This window comes from Pelobates fuscus, chromosome 6 (assembly GCF_036172605.1).
Source record: "Pelobates fuscus isolate aPelFus1 chromosome 6, aPelFus1.pri, whole genome shotgun sequence".
NCBI classification, from domain to species: Eukaryota; Metazoa; Chordata; class Amphibia; order Anura; family Pelobatidae; genus Pelobates; species Pelobates fuscus.
In genome coordinates this window covers 231,327,811-231,352,887 of record NC_086322.1, presented here as the reverse complement: position 1 = coordinate 231,352,887, position 25,077 = coordinate 231,327,811, and the positions used below count along the sequence as shown (strand labels likewise).

The 25,077-nt window shown below is 40.4% G+C and overlaps 1 protein-coding gene across 10 annotated transcripts in view; it reads right to left on the bottom strand.

Annotated features, from left to right (window-relative positions):
• SRCIN1 (SRC kinase signaling inhibitor 1) overlaps window positions 1–25,077 on the bottom strand; it is a 506,902-nt gene that overhangs the window by 214,074 nt on the left and 267,751 nt on the right. For all 10 annotated transcript variants that reach the window (XM_063458818.1, XM_063458825.1, XM_063458827.1 and 7 more), the window contains exon 3: window positions 15,760–16,043. In XM_063458818.1, the coding sequence (XP_063314888.1) occupies window positions 15,760–16,043 (284 nt within the window). The remainder of the gene's footprint in view (window positions 1–15,759; window positions 16,044–25,077) is intronic.

Here is a 25,077-nt window from a genome sequence, read left to right as displayed (position 1 = left end):
TATAAGACCTGGGACATTTTAAAATGAACTTACCATAAGACCATTTACAATATTAATACTTATGGCAACACTATAACCGTTTGGTACTTTGACGAATTTGCAAAATCCCCCTGACGGTGACATTGCCACTGGGGGTTCAGTGGCCAAGGGGGAAAGGTAAAAGTGACTCTGCGTGGTCCTTCTAAGCACTGTCGTCACTGATATACTCTCACGCATGTTTTGTTTTTAGTGGTACCCATGAGTGTTCTATTGAAGAAGAATTGTTAGTTCAGCCCCCCCCCCCCCCTGACATTTTTAGCAACATATAAATAGATCGGGGATGTCCTGAAATAATGGTTAGTAGGTCAAAAACAACAAGCCGGTTTTTAAGGGCTGCTAGAGGTTAAATGCTGAGAATAGCAGTTCAAAAATGAAGTCAGAAGAACCATGTGATAATGCAAGAAGGAGAGTCTAGAGTGAACAAATACTGTAACCACCCACAGGACAACCTTAGGGTCTAGGGGGATGGGCTCATAACAAGAAGCAGAAAGAATATGGTATGAATGATACAAGGCACCATAGCCAGATGCCATAAAGAAAGTTAGGTATGCATTATTCTGCTTAACTGGGTTTAAAAGGTCAGTTGGTAGAAAAAAAAGACCCTATTTGGTTGCATTTTTTTTGGAAATCCAACTGCCAGTGGTAAAGGCTTAAGAGAAATATGCAAATATTGTGATGGAGTTCCAGTGGACAAACTGAAAGCTCATTGTGAAAACGGAGAAAGAAAAAAAAATCATTTTTGGAAGATGATGAAACAGCTGCAGTTAAATCTTGCCTGTGAAGTGAATTGTAACCTGAAGGAATAGTTTGGGCATCATAACAACTTAATATAAATGGTATTATGGTGCGAGGATGACCCTGTGCATCGTCTCAAACAGTTAAACCCCATTGCTGTCTCCAGTGCAGATCTTCAGGTCTTCTAGGCTGTACCCAGCTTCTTAATTTAAGCAACTGTAAATGCGGAGTGCAGCCGGGCAGGGGCGCCGGTGAATGGCTAGATACAGTCTGGACCTGGAGTTCGGTACTAGAGGCAGCCTTTGAGGTTAAACCATTTGAGAACGATTTACCACTTAAGCTAAGACAGCACCTCCTGACACCATTGTCACATTGAGTTTTCCTTTAAAACCACACTCACTGACCAAAGATGAGGTGATAGCCAAAATTAGAGATGCCTACCTAATCAGAAACACTGAATCTGAAATTTTTAAAGATCTGACAACCATGGGAGGACCATATGGAAACATGAGAAAATTCACACTGCAGTAAAGATATGGGAAATACCTGACAAGGATACCTGGTGGTGTCCAGTACCCCCCCCCCCCCCCCCCTGAGGACAAGGTGGCAACACTTGACTTAGTATCTGACCCCTTAATGTCTCCCCACTCCCTACCTTTTCTTCACACTCTCCCCCTCTCTAGTGGGCAATGTCACTAGAGACAGTGATAAGAGGTGGCTTGACTGACGAGACACTGGCCAAATAGCCGAATAGGGGAACATGCCTTGTTAAGCTGGGCATTGGGTTCCATACTGTCCTTTACACCTTTATACACACAGGGCTTCTATTTCAACAGATACCAGACGCACGATTTTATGTGGCCACATACGCATGGTCTGGACACAGACAGACACAAAATAGCCCAACATGCAATAGTGGGCATGCCTGACCTCGCCTAGTGACCGGCAAGCTGGCCAAAAGCTTCCATGCACAGTATGCTTCTACAAGTTTCTCGATGTGATCCTTCCTCCCTATACTCCTTACTCGTAACCTCTTACAGAGCTGAGATGACAACAGTGATACAAAACAAGGCTATATGCCTTGACGTAAATATCATGTCAATAGTAAGCCTTTTCGAAAGAGAAAAGCAATTCCCACGATGAAAGTTAAATGGTTACATAATAATACTGAACCTTTCTTTCTGTTAGCACTATATTTTTCTCTTATTTGTCATATTGTAAAACTATTAATAGTCATTGTACAATTATTGGAACTGAGACGTTTTTTGCACATATTAATAGATACGGTTAAGAATAATCAGAATGTAAAAGACAATGTACTGTGCAGTCTTACCTTTCATATGTTTTACGATGTTTGGTATTTGTCATTTTCTGTACTGGCTGTCCATGAAAATAAAGAATTAAAAAAAAAAAAAATGGGCATCATGAATCCTAAATTAAATGAGATGGGGATATGTGCTCAAATATTCACAGATTAATTTCTTCCAAATGTTGTTAAATTCAAAAGGTATACAGGTTTTTTGACAAAAAAAAAAGTGTTCTAGAAAGTATGACATTGAATAGTGGACTGTGTTTAATTCTATGAAAGTTGGACTAAAAGAAAGCGACATGCAAACAGGTGAACAGCTGTTAACTGATGTGGCATCATCAGCTGGAGGAAAACACATATTTCTTACTTTTGGCTTGCACATTCCACATTGAGAAATTGCTTAGGGATAGAAAAAGCTCAATGTGAGCTATGCCATACCAAAGTTGAATGTAACTATGAATAGATGGTCACTCAGTTTTTTTCTAATGGGCATCAACCATAGTCGAGCATTCCATATTATGTATATTGTGGATGCAGTGTGTGTGGGATGGATGGATGAAGAGTGTGTGTGTAAATTTGTGGTGTGATTTCTGGGCAGTAAAAATTAAAAAAAAAATGTTCATTATTTTTTTCCATATTTTATTTCCCCCTCCTTGCTTCTTACTTATGGCAAGGGATTGGGGACATTGCACTCCCAGTGCAGGCTTCCAGCTTGCTTTTATAATGAAGGCTTAGGATACTCCGTGTTACACTTCCGGAAGACAGCAGGTCCTCTCCCTCTCTCGCGAGCCCAGGCATGTGTGCCATATCTGAACATTGCAGTGGTAACCCACAGTTACACTCTGACAGCAGGGGCTCACAAGAGGATCTGGAACTTGGAAGTCTCATGGGCCCCCTCTTCACTATAAAAACAAGAAGTGGCTAGGGAGTACTAGAGTTGATTATATATCTTGATCGGGAGTATATTGTAAGTTCTACTGTGCAGACTCTGGCAAGGTCCATGGAGACGAGGGTAGCTACATTAATACTTCCAGGTAAGGGGCTCCAGAGATATGCGTCCTGGTTACCCATAGGCGCATATTATTGAAGGGGCGGATCCATGCTTTAGACGCTTGCGTCCTGGTTGTCCAGGCAACGCAACATGGCAGACTAATAGATCGTGCCTTGGGGAACTGGGACATGATTATTTCAGCTGTGCCTCAGCCCCTACACATGCGCTCTCTGGATGATAGAACACCAGCCTCCTGCACAGTTGAATGGCGAGTTATTGATTAGGGTCCTATAAATGTGATGTTTGTGGTAATACACTTGTGTTTGTCCTGAGGAAAGTTCCAAATAGGAACTGAAACGTTGACTGTAAGTGACAATTTTTGCAAGTAAACTTTTTTTTCAAGAATCCCTGGAGTGTTGATGAATTACTACTTTGTATACATTTTAGTGCTATCAAGCACCGGGTGTTAAAGACTAAGTGGGAGTGCAAGTTTTTATATATAATATATATATATATATATATATATATATACACACACACATATAAATATATACATATATATAGTGACACACACACACACACACATTGGGAAGGTATGGCCTGGCCCACGCCCTAGAGCTGCAAGCCCCTAATGGTAACCATGGGCTGGAACAATGGGTACTCACTCAAATTCCATACTTATGAAGGTGCAAGAGCAAGAGAATTTAGCAGGGAGGTGTATTCTAGATTAATAGTCGAGTGCAGGGGTAGGCAACCTTTTAGAAACACTATGCCAAAAGAAGACTTTGAGGCCACTCGTACGCTGGTCCTATTTTTTTAAATTAATGTTGCTGTATCGTGCTTGTGTTATGCAAGGGTACTGCTCTATGGGTTTGTATTTGTGTGTATATGAGTTGTGTTATATTGTGTATGTGTGTTTTCTGCATGTATGTGAATGTGTGCTGTGTGGGAATGTCTGCCATTTGTGGGATTGTATGTGTGGGTGATATGTTATATTGTGTGTGTGGTTTTGTGTGTATGTTTGGCTAACTGATTGTGGGGTTGTGTGGTTGTATGAGAGTTTTCAGTAGTGTTTTTGAGGGTTGTTTAAATGTGGGTAGTTTGTAGTATTTGGGTGTTTCTTGAGGCTTCTTCTGGAGCTGTGTGTGTATGTCTGGCTGAAAGGGTAGCTTCTATGGGATCCACTAAGGACCAAGCAGGCCAGGTACCGGTCAGTCCAGCTGCTATGGTGGCTGCTCTCCTCTATTGTGTTTCCTCCATCATAAGTGCTGGTGAGAAATGGTCATTTTCTCCTAGCACTGTATTGAGTAAATTGAGGATTATCTCTCACCACCTGCTACCAATACTGCTGAACATTCAGTTGGAACTAGCAGCTATCTAAAGATGTCCCACTGGGAACCCTGATAGGTCAACTTCAGGGGAGATTTAAGGATCTGGCAGCCTTGCATGCAGTGCCAAACATAACATGTGCCATTGGCTGCTGATCCCTTATTTATGTCTAACCTATGACGTGGTGGGAGTGTCCCTCTACATTTAAGCCAGTTCTTTGAAATATTGTATTGGTAATTGTAATTATAATTGTATTAGTCTTGATAAAGAATTTCCATACAAAAAATTAAACTATTGCTGTTTTGCTTCAATTGCCAAGAATTTGAGTTTGTCTTGTTCTTTTTAAAGGCTCCTTGTGGGTAAATAATGGTCTGTTGGTTTTATATAATTGGGAGTCAACAGCTTCCTTTGCAAACCTCATGAAATTGTATTCAACTGATTAATACTATAGCCAGTGCTGTCAATTTTTCTACTATACAAAAAAACATGGATATTTGTTATTTCTGAAATGTGATAATGGGAAGAGCTTGCATGCCGGTCTCCAGGGAAAGAAAAATGCAGTTGATTTCTGGCTAGCATTTAGAAGTGCACCTGTGCTTTTTGATATTATCAGCCTGCTCATTTTCTGTCTGAGTAATGCTGTCATGCATATAACTGGCTGTAAAAAAACAAATCAAACTGTTCAAATCCAAAGACAAATTACAATTTACAAAATAATTAAACAAATAAGAAATGGCATAAAAACTTAAAACGGGCAAAATTATGAATTTTAATATTATATATAGACATATAAAACCCAAATACTTTTTGTAGCATCGATGAGCAATCCTTTTTATTATATCAAACAGACATTCTAACGTAGAGCTATCTGATACTGTGAAATGCAGCTAACACCTAATTGCTGATTATGTTACGGATGTGTATTGTACTTTTGTGTATCTGACATTCTGAATAAAAAAATGCAGTTTACAACAAAAATGCAGCTGTCAGACATGACATATTTCAGGGTAATATCTAATGCAACAGTAATAAAAAAAAAAGAGGTGTGTATATATAATTTAATTAAAATTATAATCACGCCAAATCCTGGTCATTTGTTATATTCAGAATCGTGAAGATTTTCTCTGCCGTGTCAGACCTGTCTATGTGTAGAAATGATCTGAGCGGCCATTTCAGAAATGTTTCGGGAAAGATGCATCTTAAACTCCAGACACGTCTCAAACTGCGTGACAGAGCCACCCAATCTTATATTCACCACTTCAAAGACCGCGACGGCTTCCACATCAAATTCTCCTGGCTGCAGGAATGGAGCACGATCGGATTTATCAAAGCTAACAATGTTATTGTGTCCCACGGGGCCTTTCATTGCTGCAATCATTTTTGTGAATAAGATGCTTTTTCATTGCTAGCATTTCAAGTAATGCAGAATATTTCATTAGGAGTCCACAAACAGAGTTACTGATCATTTTCCTTTTTGTACATGTGAAAAATGAAGGCAACGTGCTAAACGTCAAGGTAATTGATTGTATTCTAGATAAAGTAAAAAACATCTTTTGCTAACAGTTTGTGGGAAAGTCAAATGGGAAATCAGTGAATCTTGGTCCAAACAGCCCCTCTTACTAGTGGTAAGTAGTTGAAGAACCTGTTGTGGCTCACAACCCATAACTACTGGTTCTTCTTTGAAGCAACTCATCACTAGTGGTTTTCAATCAAAACAAGCTGTTACTAGCGGTTATTGGTTGCAATAACACCAATGCCATTCTGAAATGGCTGCTAATACCAAAAGCTACATAAAGCTATTCAAACTATTACCATCAGCGTCATTTCAGGATATGTAAATAAAAATAACACACCATGCATATTATGCCTGATATATCAATTCCAGCTGGTTTCGGAGCCGATTCAGACTCTATGATAAATGTCCCAAATGTGATCTGGAATAGGCGAATCTCCTTCACTGTTTCTAAGAATGCTTAAAAATTCAGGTATTTTAAAAACTGGTCTGTTATTATTAGCAAAATATGCTGAAGTGCCATGTATTTGTTTCGTATCATGCCCCTTACATTACATGAAAGATATACAAAAAAGGTATGGCATACATACTAAAATACACTTGAAAAGTGAGGAAAATATAAACAAACTGGTATAAGCGGATATGTGGAAATCCTATGTCTATGTAACTCTTAAGCCCGAAGAGGCCCATCCTCAAGACTAAAGCATTCCCGTTTGTTTATTCTGATTTTTGCTATACCTCTGCTGTTTGATAGATGTATCCATATATTATGCTGCATCACACTTAAAACTCAAAAATGTTTAAAGGACCACTATAGTGCCAGGAAAACATACTCGTTTTCCTGGCACTCAGGGACCCCCTCCCGCCGGGCTCTGGGGAGAGGAAAGGGGTTAAAACTTCCCTTTCTCCAGCGCCGGGCGGGTAGCTCTTCTCCTCCGATCCTCCTCCTCCTCTCCTCCCATTCGGCTGAATGCGCACGCGCGGCAAGAGCTGCGCGCGCATTCAGCCGGTCTCATAGGAAAGCATTATCAATGCTTTCCTATGGACGATTGCGTGCTCTCACTGTGAGAATCACGCAAGCGCCTCTAGCGGCTGTCAATGAGACAGCCACTAGAGGCTTTGAGGGCTGGATTAACCCATTTATAAACATAGCAGTTTCTCTGAAACTGCTATGTTTATAAAAAAAAATGGGTTAACCCTAGCTGGACCTGGCACCCAGACCACTTCATTAAGCTAAAGTGGTCTGGGTGCCTAGAGTGGTCCTTTAAAATAAAAATACAACCCTTTTCTGCTCTTTTCTTCTTTCCTATGTTTCTCTTCCCATCTCCCTTGAGGATAGAATGAAACCACGCAATGTTGTTTTTCAGAAGGAAGGTTTACGTTGAATAGCTAAATTGTGCAATACAATCATGAAATTAGTCTCACATAATAGTGAAGGGCTGAACGCCCCATTCAAGCGCCACGCATTGTATAGACAAATTAAAGAATTGAAGATTGATATAATTTTCCTCCAGGAAATGTACTTTAGGAAACGCGACCCATGTAGGTTTCAAAGTAAACAATTCCCATAACATTATCACGCAACCTCTGACACCAAATCTAAGGGGGTTTCTATTTTGGTCAGCAACAAACTAACTTTCTCCCTCCAAGGGGGAGATACTTAATCATAGTAGCCAATATCAATGATGTTGTATTCACAATAGCCAATATTTACTCCCCTAACGATCACCAGAAAGAGTTCTTGGGACAGGTACTCACAAAATTAGATAGGGTAAGGCAAGGTTTTTAATAGTCTGCAGCAACTTTAACTGCACTTTGGACCCCAAACGCGATACCCTCAATTCTAAGACTCCACTGAGGGACAAAATGTTGTCAAATAGAGCAAAGCACTTAGGCTCACTTTTTAAATTCTCGCAATTTATATGATGCCCGGAGGACACTACACCCCACTGACAGGGAATATACTTTTTTCTCCCCTGTCCATAACTGTTACACTAGTATTGATAGATGCTATGTCCTGGGTACTCACTTGCCCCAAATAGAAGACTGCGAAATAGGAGGTTTTGATTGGTCACACCATGCACCGGTGGCCCTCACGTTAGCAGACACATTCACATTCAAGGGCAAACATGGTGACTGAATGAGTCGTGTCTACAAAACCGGGACTTTGCGAAATCCCTGACTGACCACCTCATACAATATTTCTCAGACAACGACATACTGGGAAACTCCACTGAATCTATATGGCAGGCTCACAAGGCAGTGATGAGGGGTCTGTTTATTAAATGGGCATCCCACCTTAAAAAACAATCCCAATGCCAAAAGCTAGACTGGTCCCAGCAGCTGCAGGAACTAAACAGTACCAATCAAGTCACACCCAATAAACAGGCTAGAGATTAAATCCTACAGATTAGAGCGAAAATCACTGAATCAAATCTAAAACACACCAGCTTTAATATGGAAAAACTGAAAATGTGCCATTATACACAAGGGAACAGGGCAGGCAAGGTCCTTCGAAGCAAAGCTCAAGGATCAACAGGCACAAACTAGAATCCCATATCTTATCTCCCTTACAAAGAACAAACTGATTGCCCCATCTAATATTAGCAATGAATTTGTGAGTATTACAGTGAACTTTATAATCTCTCCAATGACAAAAGCCTTGAGCACGCATCAACTGCTGCATCATCCAGGTATCTGGACCCCATTGAGACCCCCACTCTTTCACAATCCCAAAAGGACGAACTGGCTGCCCCTATTATGACAGGGGAAATTATCTCCGCAATTGAAGGCATGCCCCCTAACAAATCCTCTGGCTCCGACGGGCTTAAGAACATATACTATAAATCATTCAAAACAACACTTTCTCCGTACATACGACTGTTTAATAATGCAAACAGCACATCTACACCCTGTTCCAAATTATTATGCAAATTATATTTTTCTGATTTACCTAAATAATTTATGTAAATAATAGTCAGCATAATTCTCATGTTATCAACTATTAAGAGTACAATTCAAATTTTATTGAACAAACCTCCCAATGATAACAGTATTTTTTTTTAAACATTGCACTGTTGCAAACAAGCATTGCAAACAAGCACTGTTCCAAATGATTACGCACAGTAAGTTTCAAAACACTTTATAGGTTGTAAAGAAATGCAAATTGTCATTTGTTGTGTTTGCAGCATATTTACTGAAATCAAAAGCTATTTCAATCAAACTTATAACAACATTTTAACTTTTTAAACATTTTAACAGGTCACGTTTTAACATAGGACCCCTTATTTGATAGCAGCTTCACAAGTCTTGCATCCATTGAACTTGTGAGTTTTTGGACAGTTTCTGCTTGAATTTGTTTGCAAGATATCAGAATAGCCTCCCAGAGCTGCTGTTTGGATGTAAACTGCCTCCCACCCTCATAGATCTTTTGCTTGAGGATGCTCCAAAGGTTCTCAATAGGATTAAGGTCAAGGGAGGATGGAGGCCACACCATGACTTTCTCTCCTTTTATCCCCACAGCAGCCATTGATGCAGAGGTATTCTTTGCAGCATGAGATGGTGCATTGTCATGCATGAAGATGATTTTATTATGGAAAGAATAGTTCTTCCTTCTGTACCAGGGAAGAAAGTGGTCAGTCAGAAACTCCACATACTTTGCAGAGGTCATCTTTACACCTTTGGGGACCCTAAAGTGGCCGACCAGCTCTCTTCCCATGATTCCGGCCCAAAACATGACTCCACCACCGCCTTGCTGTCTTCACAGCCTTGTTGGAACAGGGCGTCCATCCACCAATCATCCACTACTCCATCCATCTGGACCATCCAGGGTTGCACGGCACTCATCAGTGAACAGGACTGTTTGAAAATTAGTCTTCATGTATTTTTCTGCCCAATGCAGCCATTTCTGCTTGTGAGCATTGGTTAGTGGTGGCCGAATAGAAGGTTTATGCACATTTGCAAGACTCTGGAGGACTCTACACCTTGATGTCCGTGGGACTCCAGAGGAACCAGCAGCTTCAAATATCTGTTTGCTGCTATGTAATGGTATTTTAGCAGCTGCTCTCTTGATCCAATGCATGGATCTGGCAGAAATCTTCCTCAATGTGCCTTTATCTGCACAAACCCATCTGTGCTCTGAATCAGCCACAAATCTCTTAATAGCGCGATGATCGCGCTTATGTTTTTGTGAAATATCTAATGTTTTCATACCTCGTCCAAGGCATTAAACTATTTCACTCTTTTCGGAAGCAGAGAGATCCTTTTTCTTCCCCATATTGCATGAAAATGGTGCTCTGCTTAATAATGTGGAACAACCTCCTTTAGTAGTTTTTCCTTAAATTGGGCTCACCAGGTAATCTGATTATCATAGGTGTCCGAGATTATTTCAGTGATCAAAAGACCCTGAGACATAATGCCATCCATGAGTTAAACTGAATAACAAAATATTTAATCTTTGTGACACTTAAATAGAATTTGCATAATAATTTGGAACAGGGTGTAAATTGCCCCAGGAAGTGTTGACAGCCACAGTGGTGACCCTCCCAAAACCGGGGAAACCACCTACATGCTGCAAAAACTTTAGGTCCATTTCCCTGCTCAACTCGGATGCCAAACTATTTGCAAACGTTCTCGCAAACTGCATGAAACTGCTACTCCCTTTATTAATCCACCCAGACCAGACAGGATTTGTAAAAGGCAGACAGGGAACTGACAATACGAGGAAAGTATTAGACATTATACACTCCATGGCCAAAGCAAAAACGTGAGGAGTCCAGTTATCTCTCGAAGCAGAAAAGGCCTTTGATCGCCTCATTTGGAATTTCCTGGAGGTGGTCTTGAGAAAATTCAACTTCCCAGAGGCGATTTCTTTCCGCTGTGAAAGCCCTGTATAGCAAACCCACAGTAAAGGTATCCTATGGTGGATTCCCGTCTAATCCCTTTAATATCACGAATGGAACATGGCAGGGGTGCCCACTCTCACCACTTCTATATGTTCTAGCGTTAGAGCCCCTAGCCATTCTAATCAGTAAGAACGCAAGTATACATGGAGTCCAGATAAGCAGTACTACCCACAAGATGAGCCTATTTGCAGATAATGTCCTCCTTACGATTACAAACACTCAAGTTTCCCTTTCAAGCTTAATTGCAACCCTGAGGAAATATAGCAAATTCTCCTATTACAAATTGAATGAGACCAAAGCACAACTCATGCCGATACACTTACATAAAGAGACCGTTTAAGCTTTTCAAAAAGAGTTCCCATTTGACTGAAGGGACAATTTCCTTGTCCACTTGAGGATTAAAATCCCAAATCGTCTCCATAACCTTTTCTAATTAAACTATGGGAAACTGGAAGGGGAGATCTGTTTTACCATTATCAGATGGAGAGGTAAATTTATATCCTGGATGGGCTGCACTGCGGCTTTTAAAATGGTGTTGCTCCCTAAGCTGCAATTCCTGTTTCGATCCCTTCCCATAGCAATTCCCCCCCTTACTTGTCAACCTTACAAAGGGAAGTAGACAGATTCATCACAGCGAAACAAAGAGCCCGCATCCCTAATCGTACTGCAATGTAGAAAATCACAGACAGAGGGTTTGGGGAGTCCAGACCTTTGACGGTACTTTCACCACACCCCAAAGGTTACTTACCTTCCACATTCTGATAACCACAAATCTAGATAGATTTAGCCAGGGGTTGGAAAACCACAACAGCTCCTACTCAAGAGGTGGTAATAAGGACGGTGTCCCTTAACGGCTCATACAAACGTATGGCTCACATGGGCTCAAACAGGAATTATAAAACAATAGAAGCATGGGTCACTTGGAGAAGAATATTTAAAAATAATACACAATAATATAAAAAATATATATATAAAATAAAATAAATATATAGGCATGAGTAGACACGATTACAGATTACTATGAAAGTGATAAGCACTACTGACCCCTTATAGGTCGCAAGTTACAGATTACAGGTTTCGGGATATGTTTGTACGGACCTTGGACATACAAGTTGACTACACCCATAACCCAGTAAGACCCCTTTACCTCCCTATCCTCTTTCTCCCCCCTCCTTTCTTCTATTTTTCTTCCCTTTCTTCTTTCTTACTTCTCTCTACTCCATCACGCATTAATAAAAGTTGGATGTGGCGACATTCTAGATCAGGATACATATGGCACATCCTATGTATGACAAGGTAGCTCAAAGAGCGGAGGACCCATGAGATGCCATCCCTGTTCTACAACTGTGTTTTGTACCACATATGCTTTGAAGCCGCTTGTAGAAGTACCTGACTTTGATATGTTGTCACCTCTTCCAACAATAAAAGAACTAAAGTTGAAAAGAAATACAAAAAAAAAATGCTGGAGGTTAGTTTGTAAAGGAGCTCTACTACTACTGTTTTGGGGTTCATATCATGCGGCACCCCATTGCCAGGGAGTTAATAAAATAATCTCTGAGTTAACTGAATGATGTCCCAGAAACAGAGGTGCCAGGGCAGGGACCCATTGTTCACTATGATGACCCTTGTGGAGAATATCCCTATAAATATGCTTTCCTTTGGCGGTGTACAGGAGCCACATTACAAACGGTAAATTGTCTAGCCAGCTTCGAGAATTTGTAAGTAAATTTGAACGGTTTTGAAAGCTATTCACTGACTTTGTGGTTGAGCTCCAGCTTCCTTCAGGGGAACAGAAAGTGGTAGTCCTAATCATTTTAGGAGAACAAATTACTCCTGAAACATTATATCCTGAAAGCAATTTACCAAGAGTGGATTGAAGAGCTAAACACAAAAGATGTAACTTTGTTAACGTTATGGGTTACAGAAAAGTTCTATAGTGACTGGTGTGATTCACTATAGCTGGTGCCCAGTATTGATGGGACTGGAAAGTCAATGTTATCTTTAAAGTTGACGCATACACCATGTGCAGTTTTGATGACCTACTTAATATCTTTGAGAGGTAAACTAACATTAAAAAAAGGTTCACAGGTAGATAACTTTTAAGAAATATTCAAGCTTACAACACTTTTCCCAACCGCTATGGCCTATGGGTGTCTATCAGATTCTCTAAATACCATTTATCTTACAATAGGTCCCAGCTACCTTCTTCTAGCTAAAAAAATGATTTCAAAGCAACTGAGGGCATTGTATTGCAGCTGAAATTAAACCATCTCATTAGGTAACTTTGTTATGCCTCCCTCAAAAAAAAACTAAAGATAAAATAAACAGAGAACATAAAATAAATGTGTTGCAAAGAACATGCTTCTGTCTGCCATAGAACACCACTGGAGACTTGTCAGCATTAACATCATTAATACAGCTGCCCACCTTTCCTTTTAAATTGTTGCATGAAACAAGCCTGACGTCACTAAACATGGGAATAAAGCCATTATCACAAATGACACATCCTGCATAGGTGATATTGCTTGCAAGGAAATTCAAGTCTAATTCTATAGCATTGTTGTTACTGTTTTTCTCAAAGCATCAGGGGACAATAATTGTTTCCTTTTAGTTAAACCCATTTTGTTTTTTTTATTGCAGTTATTTAAATATCACTCTGAATGGATTTACATAACTTATTTTGCAAAGCAATTTGGTTACTTAATAGCAGTGAAATTTTTAAAAAAAATAAATTAACCCTTTACACCAAGACAGATCAGCTATGTACTGAGTTTCTTATCTCCAACTCCATGTGGGTGAATGATTAATGCCAGTGTCATTCTCCAGGTCCCCCGCAGCAAAATTAGCTAATAAAATCACCATTTATCAGCTTGGTTTATGCAAATCAGCACTAGATGATCTATAAATTCATTGATCGAGTAGCAATTAATTTAAAGAAATAACGGCATTATAATTAGTCTAAAAATAAACTGCTAATTTAATAAATACATAAATAATAAAGCAATGTTTACCAAGCACAACTCTATAGGATTTCAGGTTTAAGGCTGAATTATTTTGGCTCCGTCTAGAGATGTGTTTCTTTGCAATATGTAGGCAAGTTACAATGTTTAGGCTAGAGCAGTGGTTCCCAAGCCAGTCCTCAAGGCACTCCTACCAGTTCAGGATTTATGAAATACCCAATTGTGTGTAAGGGTTTTGTTTCTTCTAAAATTTGGATAATCCCTATGTTTTGGACGGGTATGGGTGCCTTGAGGACTGGTTTAAGGACCACTGGACAAGAGTCTTAAAGTGAACCATGGCTCGCCTTAACTCTGATCCAGTGCTGTTATGTCCTTACAAGAGTTGGCTGTTACTCTTCTGTAGCACCCACCTCCAGTGACAAAAGCTCCTCATGACAAACCTCCTCTGAGGTTCCAACACGCCGGCTTCACTGTCAGCATGCAGACATTGGAATGGAGTGAGGTTTGCCACTCCGTTTTTTACTCCATACCCAGCAATAACAGTCTCAACTAGGTAGTTACCAATGTCAAAAGAAAAATATATAAAATACTGTGTGTGTGTGTGTATATGAATATGTGTGTATCAGTCTGTCTGTATATGAATGTCAACATGTGTGAATATGAATATGTATATGTATCTACAGATAGTAAGCTCTTTTGAGCAGGGCTTCCTTCACTTTTTGTCTCTATTACAGTCTGTATGTTACTTATTGTCAAATATACCCATTCTATAATTGTAAAGTGCTGCAGAATATGTTGGCACTACAGAAATGCTAATTATAATAATGGTTTGTATGCTTGGAGAGCAGAAGAACCGCCTGTCGGAGGTCTCTTTTGCTCTCCTTGGCAGTCAATTCGGCGATAGGGAGTCTATGTGAAAGAAACGATTGACAGGTGGGAGAAATATCTACTTTTAAATAGGTTTTTCTCGTTCTATACATTAGCTAGCTAATCTGCTTGCAGAATGTATAGATAGAATTGTGTGGTCTTTAAGTTCATAAATTCAAAATAGAACGACAGGTACATTTAAATAAAATGTAACCATAAGTATAGCTGTGTTAGCAAACGTGTGCCACTCCAACTCTTCTACACTGCCTAGTTTCCCAAACCAGTCTTAAGTTTAAGTTTCTTTTTATTGGTTACATTGCTCAAGGTTACCCTGTTTGTTATTCACATCTGATCCAGGAAACACAGTGCTCTTTACATTAAGCCATACAAAATAATGATATGCTTATGTTCATTCAGCCGGTCTCATAAGAAAGCATTTACAATGCTTTCCTATGGACGCAGGCGTCTTCTCACTGTGATTTTCACAGTGAGAAGCACGCAAGCGCCTCTAGCTGCTGTCAATGAGACAGCCACTAGAGGCTCTAGAGGCTGGATTAACCCTCAGTGTAAACATAGCAGTTTCTCCGAAACTGCTATGTTTATAAAAATAAAAAAAAGGGTTAATCCTAGATGGACCAGGCACCCAGACCACTTCATTAAGCTAAGTGGTCTGGGTGCCTATAGGGGTCCTTTAACAAGTTACGAAATATGTTAAAAAATATACAAAAAAAAGTAAACTGCCATACAGCAATAAAGAAAGTTGTATTTAAGTACATATTATAAGGGTAATGCACTCCACATGTTAATTGTGTTATTTTCAATATCTTAAAAACAGCATATCTCATTAGTATTGTATATTATGTATATTCCGTTCAAGTTAGTACACAGAAGAATTTGAGATTCAACATAAACAAACTGTGAGTATATTCTGAGAATCTCGACAAATGAAGCCAGTAGTAGGATGTAATTTTGGCCTTAGTTTCTCCTATAGGTCACTGGAATCAAAGAACCTTAAATTTACATTAACTACCCCAAAAAAAGAACAAGGTCAACATTTTTTCTTCTGCATGTATAGTGAAATATGAAATATTTAGAAAGTCTTGTGCTCTCACCTGATCTCTAATCCTCTCCTGTTGACCTCTGATAGCCAATGCGTGTTGGGGATATTTGTTCTTCAGGTGGTCCATGAAGGCATCTCTCTTCCTTTCCATGTCAGACTTCTGTAGACCAGTTAGTGCTTCGAGGCTCTGGGCAGCAATCACAGTGTGCCGGCGCTCTGAAGTGTGAACAAGGCCCACATTGGAGAAACGGCGTGTCCCGTTACCAAGGGTTCGGTACTCTCGAGGGTATTCAGCATCGTCTGCAGAGATCATATGGGTCCCAGGCCGGCTGGAATCTGCAAGCAGAAGAAAGCATATAAGCATAATCAGAGTTGGAATCTTTCCATACTAATTGCAATGGGGTTATGAAGAGTAGAAATTAAAATTAGAGTTTATACAAAATGAAAACGGAATGAGTAATAAATGAATCCTTCAAGAACTTTATTTTAAAAGCATATGTTTCAAAGCTTTGTTTATTGCACAGCAAGGATTACATTAATTTATGGATTAAGAGGTAAATTATAGATTTTTTTTTTTCGTCAATCCTTTTATTGAAACAAGGCATCAAACAAGTCCGTACATAAACATTGACTTGAGAGAGATCAAGACAGTGGGAAAATAAGAAAGGGAAATGGATTCAAGAGGTCAAAATATACTTGCAGCTGGGGCTCTGCCATTACCAATCTCGAATACTCTGACAAACAATCAGTAAATAGCAGAAAGGAGATGTAAGAATACTTTCTAGGAATCTGCCCTCAAGCTCTGAGAAGAGTTCATGGTTTTAGGATCGATTTATATAAATACATTTTTACACTAGCAAAAACTGAGCACTTGAGTCATGCGTGCCTGACTTATTCTGAACCTTACAAGTTACTGACACAAAAAGCTCTGTTCCAGGGTTTTTTGTTAAACATGGGAATAGGATAGCTACACTCTAAACAACACAGCCTTCAATATTGTTCTCTCCCCACAGCAAGTCTGGTACAGTGTGTCTGCCACTGTCCCCCTCCTATGAAGCCATATACACAGTTAAGGCTCTATTTTAACAGACCAGGAAATGTTGTGTTTCACAGTTATTTAGGTGTATTTTTGTAAATTCCAAGTTGACTTTTATGTCTCTTGCAGTAAGGAGAAGCTTCTGTCGGGACAATCTATCATAAAGGCCATATTGATAGAGTGTTGTAGTGATGGTTGTCCTTAGGCAAATGGTCTCTAGTCAAAGTGTAGAATCATTTCATAGATGTTCCACAGAGATGGGATGCATATAAGCTAAATTTCAAATATTTTTGCCTTTCACTTTTGGGTATCGAGTGTAGATTGACGTAAATAAAAAAAAAAAACTATTATTTTAACCCCTTAAGGACACATGACGGAAATATTCCGTCATGATTCCCTTTTATTCCAGAAGCCCAGCAGACAGACCACAGAATAAAAGAAATAAGGAGTGTGGATACATCGCAGGTACCCTGGGAGTGTCCTCTGTCTCATCTTTTGTGTGCTTACAGGGGAGTACTGCAGAAATTGGTTGGTTTCTTCCCCTTAGAGCTACTACATGGGCGCAGTGGGTGCGGCCCAAGAGATGTGACCAGAGCGCAGTGTGAGATGGAAACAGGCAAATCAGTTATGTGTGGTGTGGATATGGCTGTTCTATGGCTTAGGGACAAAGGGCAAGCCTTTTTGGGGGAGGTGTGCGAACACATGAGGACTACCCCATTCATGGAGAACCAGGTTATGAAAAAGATGAGTGTATGAGGTAGAGGCAAAAAGGAACAAGTGTTGATACGCAAGGTAGAGGCATGTGAGCCTTCTCCCATTGCGTCTCTTATTTGGGGGAGGTGTCATGGCAAGGGTGCATAATTTAGTATTACACTATGAAATATCCTTTAATGTAATTTGCATAGTAAATGGCACAAATTACAGAGATGCTATTGCTGAGGTCAACAGCTTCTTTTGAAGCTGGAACACCCACAGAGGTCCGATGACAGAAGGGGTAGTATGAATGGCATAGGAATGTGAAAAAGATTTTACTATATGGACGGGAAGTAATTAAGGCTCTGCAAGGTATGAGGTTCTACACTTGGAAAAAGTCTGAATGTCTCTTCATCCATTTGGCATGAACCTTGTAAAGGATAGTTCAATCATTTGATATAGTAACAGGATTAGTTTCATGAAGATCCTTGTGTTCCAGTATCTTATCCAAGTGAAACATTAATACTTACCCACAGGTTAATAATTAAGCCTCATTTTTATTATATTTGGAATGGGACAAGCCCAATCTCTTAAGCCTAAACATGAGTTGCACAACTTAAACCGTGTGGCAGGAGTTGTGATGTCTGTCCTATTGGATCTTGGGCGGGACGTGCAACATGTCTATGGAATGGGAAAACAATAACAAATTCATAGAGGCAATTATTATTTCTGTGGCAAGTACAGTAGAGGAGATAAAACCAAAAGTTTATATTTGGCCTGTTGTTTTCTGGAACAAAGGAGGTGGTCACTTAGTATCTCCATAGGTACGCCTTGGCTCCACCCCTAGGTGAGGCGTGATAATCCACAGGGTATATCTCCTGTGATCCTGAAGGGTGGTAGTGTACTTGCTTGGGGGCCAGAATCTAATTCTAAGTGAGTCACCATATTTCCTTGCCAGAGACCCCCTGGACAGAAGTTGTACTTTGAAAACCTAAGTGAGTAATTAGGACTTCTGTATTTTATCCTTTTTGTTTTTTATCTGTTGTTGGTGTAAATAATTTGTTTATCATGTATTGTTATATGCACTGTGATTCATTTTTGCTCACAATAAACATTAATTTATTAAGTTCTGCCTTTGTCTGGTTAAGAATCACGTTACCTGAAGAGACTAGTTAGTATGTTTGTAATTCCTTAAATATTGTACTAAGTAATATTTGGTGGGTTTTATTATTGATTTACCTGGGGGACCAAGGCACCCCATTTATAAATTGTCTTGGTGGTGGCAGCGTTAAAATAGTAATAGTTATATTATTATGTTTAAGTGTGGGTGGTGTTAAAAAGGGGGAATTTTGTCATTATTTCCGGTCTAGTGCAGACAAATAGTGTACTTAAACCCTTTCACCACCACAACTACGTCACGCACACTCTTGGAGTAGGGTGCGTTTGTGACAGCTTGGATTCCACAAGACCTCTGTATATGTCCTATGGTATCTGGCACCAAGACTTTAGCAGATTCTTTAAGTCCTACAAGTTGCGTGGTGGGGCCTCTATGGATCAGATATGTTGTTTCAGCGCATCCCACAAATGCTCAATCGGATTGAGATATGAGGACTTTGTAGGCCAAGGTAACAACTTGAAATTTGTTTCATGTTCCTCAAACCATTCCTGAAGTGGCAGTGTGCTTTTTCTGCTGAAACAGGCCACGGCCACCATTGCTATGAAGGGGTTACATAGTCTCCTACAACGTCTAGGTAGGTGGCACGTGTCAAAGTAACATCCACATCAATGTCAGGACCCAATGTTTTCCAACAGAACATTGGCCAAAGCATAACACTGGCTCTGCATGCCTACCTTATTCACATAGTGCATCCTGCTGCTCTTTTCCAAGTAAACAACACGCATGCACCCGGCCATCCATCTGATCTAAAATAAACTGTGATTCATTAGCTCAGGAAACCTTCTTCCACTGCTGCATGGGACAGTTCTATCACTCAAGTCTCCATTGAAGGCACCTTCGGTGGTGGACAGGGGTCATCATGGGCATTCTGATTGGACTGTGGCTATGCAGCCCCTCACACAGCAAATTGCAATGCACTGTGTGTTCCGACACCTTTCTATCATGGCTAACATTAATATTTTAATTAATTTGAGATATAGTAGCTCTTCTGTGCAATCAGAAGAGACAGGCTAGACTTCATTCCTCATGTACATCAATGATCCTTGGGTACCCACGACCCTGATGCCGGTTCCCCAGTTGTCTTTCCATGCACCACTTTTGGTAGGTACTAACCACTGCATAAATGGAACACCCCCAAGACTTGTCGTTTTGGAAATGCTCTGACACAGTTGTCTAGCCAATTGTATTTGGCCCTTGTCAAAGTCACTCAGATCTTTTCACTTGGCCATTTTACTTGCATCCAACACATGAAATATAAGAACAGACTGTTCACTTGCTGCCAATTTATCCCACCTCTTGACAGGTGCCACTGTAACAATATTATTAATGTTATTCACTTCACTGCCATGGGATTTAATTTTGAGGTTGATCACTGCATAAAGGTACCACAAAAGGTAGTTGAGAATGAAAGGGTTAAGATCCTGAGGGGTTTCTAGATCCAGACAGACAAGCAAGTATTGCCAACCAACCAATCATCGTGGTGGTAGATAGGGAAAGATAGGTAGATAGGGAAACCTTAATATCAAGAAAAAGGTGCACATGAGAACATGAAAAGGTGGACAAATACCATTAACTAAAAAAAAGAGTTAAAAGGATGTGGAAAGCGAAGGACGTTAAATCCTAGTTGTGACAGGAGCACTAGGGACTGTAACCCCCAAGTTGTGAGAATGACATCAGCAAACTCCAGGTGGGACAAGATACCGCACAGAACCCTCAAACTTCCAGGCATCTAATAGAGGACTCTCAAAAATTAGGAATACACAAAAATACCACCAGAAAGTCTATATATGAGACATATGACATACAAGATCTAGCACACTGACTCACTTGGTTTTATTTATATACACACACACACACACACACACACACACCGGTATATATATACACCCCACTTGCTATGCTTATCCATTATTTGTATCATTAACCTCCTGCATGCACTGGTTTATCTGATCACTTTCCACGCGCTGTGACTAACAATCGCAAAGGTTTTCCAGCAATCTCCTGATTTGTCTGTTTAACCTTGATTCATTATTCATTTTCACAAAGGAGGAGAGGATTCATAATGGCTTTTAATTATTTATCTCCTACACATAATCGCTGGTGGGAAAACTTGTTGTGAATCTTATGAATGTTTCACTCATTTGTAGAGAAGGAAAGATGTGATATCTGATTGCCTACTTCTTGGCTATTCAATTATCCCATCTGATTTTTCCATCCTTGTCATCATTAACCCTTTTACACCATCACTGCTGGGTGATTTTTCAGAATTTGCTAACTGCATGTGCTACAGTGACTTCTTAGCGCATAGTGCCAGGTCTGGAACTGCACAAAGTGACAATGAACTTCATGTTCAGGCACATACATTACTTAGCCCCTCATTCCAAATGCTGTTGTTCTAAATTACTTATACACCCACCAGAACACTATTTTAAATGTAATTTATCTAAAAATCAAAGGTCTTAGATTGTCGTTTGCCAGAGACAGCAATGTTTTACTTTATCACTGGGAAGGGAAATGGTAAATTTACCAAAACCACTACATTAAGATGGTGATTAAAGTGTCTCTGTCTCTTTTGGGGTATTTGCCTATTTTTGCAATGACCCTCCCCCCAGCCAGCAAAGGTGACAAGCTATAGGGAGATATACTTATCTGATGCTCCACCACCATCTTCCTACTGGGATCTGTTTTTATTTTCTTGGGCTTGATCCTGACAATGGCCCTTGGTCCGTTATGAGAGTACATAACAGTGGTCTAGCCATGGTTGCTGGGATATGACAGTAGATGGAGGAAGCTCTACCTTTTGTCAACAGCAGCCTTGCCCATAAGACTTTCTACTTTTTCCTATCATACCGTTGGATTGAGCTAGAATACAATCCAATGCAGGCAGTATAAGTATTATATCAACATTTTATCTTTAAGAAATACTCAAAAGTGACAGAGCTACTCTCAATAGTCTGAAAATATGGTCAGTACAAAGGTCATCCATCCCTGCTATAAAGTAAGGTGCTCCAATATACTTTCTTTTACTGTATAATAGTTTCCTGTAGTTTAATTTTGCAAGGACATCGCACTCGGCAGGAGATATACATATGAAACAACAAATAATCTTTAGGGGTAACCTTTCTTTGCTTAACAGATCACCTGCAATATTATCTTGTGAATGTCTCTCTAACACCCTACTGTTCTTTTACACGCTCCCGCACCTCCCATGTTCCGTTCAGGCTTCATTAACCACTAAGAGTCACTTTTGCCCGGAAATGAAAAGTAAATGATGGAGAAAAGAAAAAAAAAAAAGTAGAGTTCTCGTTGACAGACCAATATCAACCGCTTCAAAAGCTGCTCCAAAATCTGAGAGGTGAAATTAGTCCTTCCAAATGTAGGTATTAAATAAACATTACAAAGAACTGCCTGACTACGAGAGAGCCAGGAGGTGTCTTGAATATATGATATAGGATCCGCATAAAACCTATTTGGTTTCAAGCCAGGACCCGTCTGGTTTTGAGTTGGCAGGTTAGCTATAGATAATGGGATTTTCTGCACAATACATTATTACTTAAAGTGTTGCAAAAACAATTAGAAAATGCAAAAGCAAACACTATTAACATTAGGTGGATAATGTAGGAGGAATAACAACAATCCTCCTCATTTTGGTTTAAATAATGCTTACAAATTCAGCAGTGCTACAGATAGCAAATATAGTGTCTGGTGGAAAGGTTAAACACAAAAGACGAGAGAATAGGCATTGTTAGACGGCTGCCCATCAGGAGATACGAGGCCTGGAGTATGCAATTTCTATAATTTTACTTGTAATAGGAAATGCATATCAGTGCTGTCCACTATATAAAACTGCAGACCATACATTGTTCACTGTACACTGAATCCTTCAGAATAATCAATGTGATGTAGTACAGCTTATGAATTTTTTAGGTAAGCTTTGTGACAAACAAGAAGATTTGTAGGTCAGATCCAGCCCAAAGGCCTTTAGTTGCCCTAGGGATATATGTATATATAGATCGCAATGAAGGGAATAGCACTTTGAAGAGTAAAAAAATAATAATAATATTATATGTAACCATGAATGGCCTTTACTGTTTGAAGACTCTGAAAGTTTGTATCTGCTGTATGTAAGACGAGAGTAACGGTTTCCTGCCATTGGCTTCCCCATTTACGGATGCTGTGGCCACTTGCAACCTTGCTACCACTGGCAGCTATCTGTCTGAAATGAAAAGGCTTTGTGCATAACAGACTAGAGCAGGGCTACACAAACCTTTTTATGGGCTTAACCTACTTTTGAAAACAGGAAATTTTTCGAGGCCCACTTGCTTTTAATGCATATTTTAAAAATGAACAGCATGGCAATCAGCTTTAGAGGCATACAATTGGCACACTATGGCAATCAGTTTTATAAGAAAAAATTGTCACACCATATCAATCAGTTTTAGAGGCATATAATTGGCACACCATGGAAATCTGTTTTAGAGGCATACAACTTGCACACCATGAAAACCCGCTTTAGAGGCATACAATGGGAGCATCATGGCAGCTTTAGATGCAGAAAATTGGCACACCATGGCAATCAGCTTTAGATGCAGAAAATTGGAACATCATAGCAATCAGTTTTAGATGCATAAACTTGGCACACCATGGCAACTTTAGTTGCATAAAATTTTCACACCATATCAATCAGTTTTAGAGGCATATAATTGGCACACCATGGAAATCTGTTTTAGAGGCATACAACTTGCACACCATGAAAACCCGCTTTAGAGGCATACAATGGGAGCATCATGGCAGCTTTAGATGCAGAAAATTGGCACACCATGGCAATCAGCTTTAGATGCAGAAAATTGGAACATCATAGCAATCAGTTTTAGATGCATAAACTTGGCACACCATGGCAACTTTAGTTGCATAAAATTGGCACACCATGGCAATCAGCTTTAGAGGCATACAATTGTCACACAATGGCAATCAGTTATAGCGGCATACACCTGGAACATCATGGCAGCTTTAGATGCATAAACTTGGCACACCATGGCAATCACCATTAGATGCATAAACTTGGCACACCATGGCAATCACTTTTAGATGCATAGACTTAGCACACCATGACAATCAGCTTTCGAGGCATAAACTAGGCACAGAGACAGGAGGTGAGGGTGACAGTGTGTGTGCTGGTGACATCGTAGGGGGACAGTGTGAGAAAGGGTGACAGTGTGGGGGTGATAAAGGGTGACAGTATAGGGGGGGGGTGAGAAATGGTTACAATGTGGGGGGGCAGTGTGATCAAGGGTTGCAGTGGGGGGTGAAGGGTGATAAAGGGCTACAGTAGGGGGGCAGGGTGAAAAAAGGGTTACAGTGGGGGGGGTGCATAGAGAGAAAGGGTTATGGTGGGGGGAGGCAGGGAGAGAAAGGGTTACAGTGGGGGGGCAGGGAGAGAAAGGGTTACAGTGGGGGGCAGTGAGAGAAAGGGTTACAGTGGAGAGGGTGGCAGGGAGGGAAGGGGTTACAGTGGGCAGGGAAAGAAGGGTTACAGTGGGGAGTGGGGCAGGGAGAGAAGGGGTTACAGTGGGGGAGCAGGGAAAGAAGGGGTTAAGGTGTGGAGGGCAGGCAGTGTCCTACCTTTATTTTTAATTGAATATTTAATTACCTGGTGGTCCAGTGGGTTAACTCTCTGGTCTGCAGCTCCGCCGGGTGTGATAGAAGTCTCGCAAGCACCCAGAGTGTTGCCATGGTGACGCTCTGGGAGCTCGCGATAAGTCTATTACACGGACTGCAGCTCTGCAACCGGCGGAGCTGCAGACCGCAGGTTGTGGGCTCTCTCTCGGGCAGACTGATGGAGGGGTCCGGCGGGATACAGGGCAAGCCGCCGGGCCCCCTCCTAGTGTCAGGCCCGCGGTCACGAACCAAGGGCTCCACTAATCAGTCTGCCTGACTGTCTACCAGGTCCCCGGCGGCACTGGATGTGTGGGTCAGCGCGACCCACTGGGAATCGCTCGGACGACCCACCAGTGGGTCACGACCCACACTTTGAGAAACCCTGGACTAGAGGGTATGATGCAGAGTTTTAATAGATATAACTTAAAATGGGGAACTGGTTTTGTGGAAAACAGATCACATGAATAAATGTGTTCGCTATAAAGCAAGCAGGACAAATCATGTCACTGATGTCAGCACATTGTCCCTTTAAATTTGAAATTTACTGTCAATTCACTTTGAATTCTCACTGTGGTAAATAACCATATACATTTCACCTTACATTCTCTATGTTTAATGATCACATTAAACAGCTACCATTTAACCACAAAGTCCACTAGTCTGCTGATGAAATGTAGACTTCCAAAGAGTCATGATAGTTTGTTCATGATAGAACTGGTAGACAATTGAATTTGTCATCTGCAACGGCTTTTTTCCCTTCAATCTGTGTATTTGATTTTAAATCTTGAAGCCTAATTTACATCAGC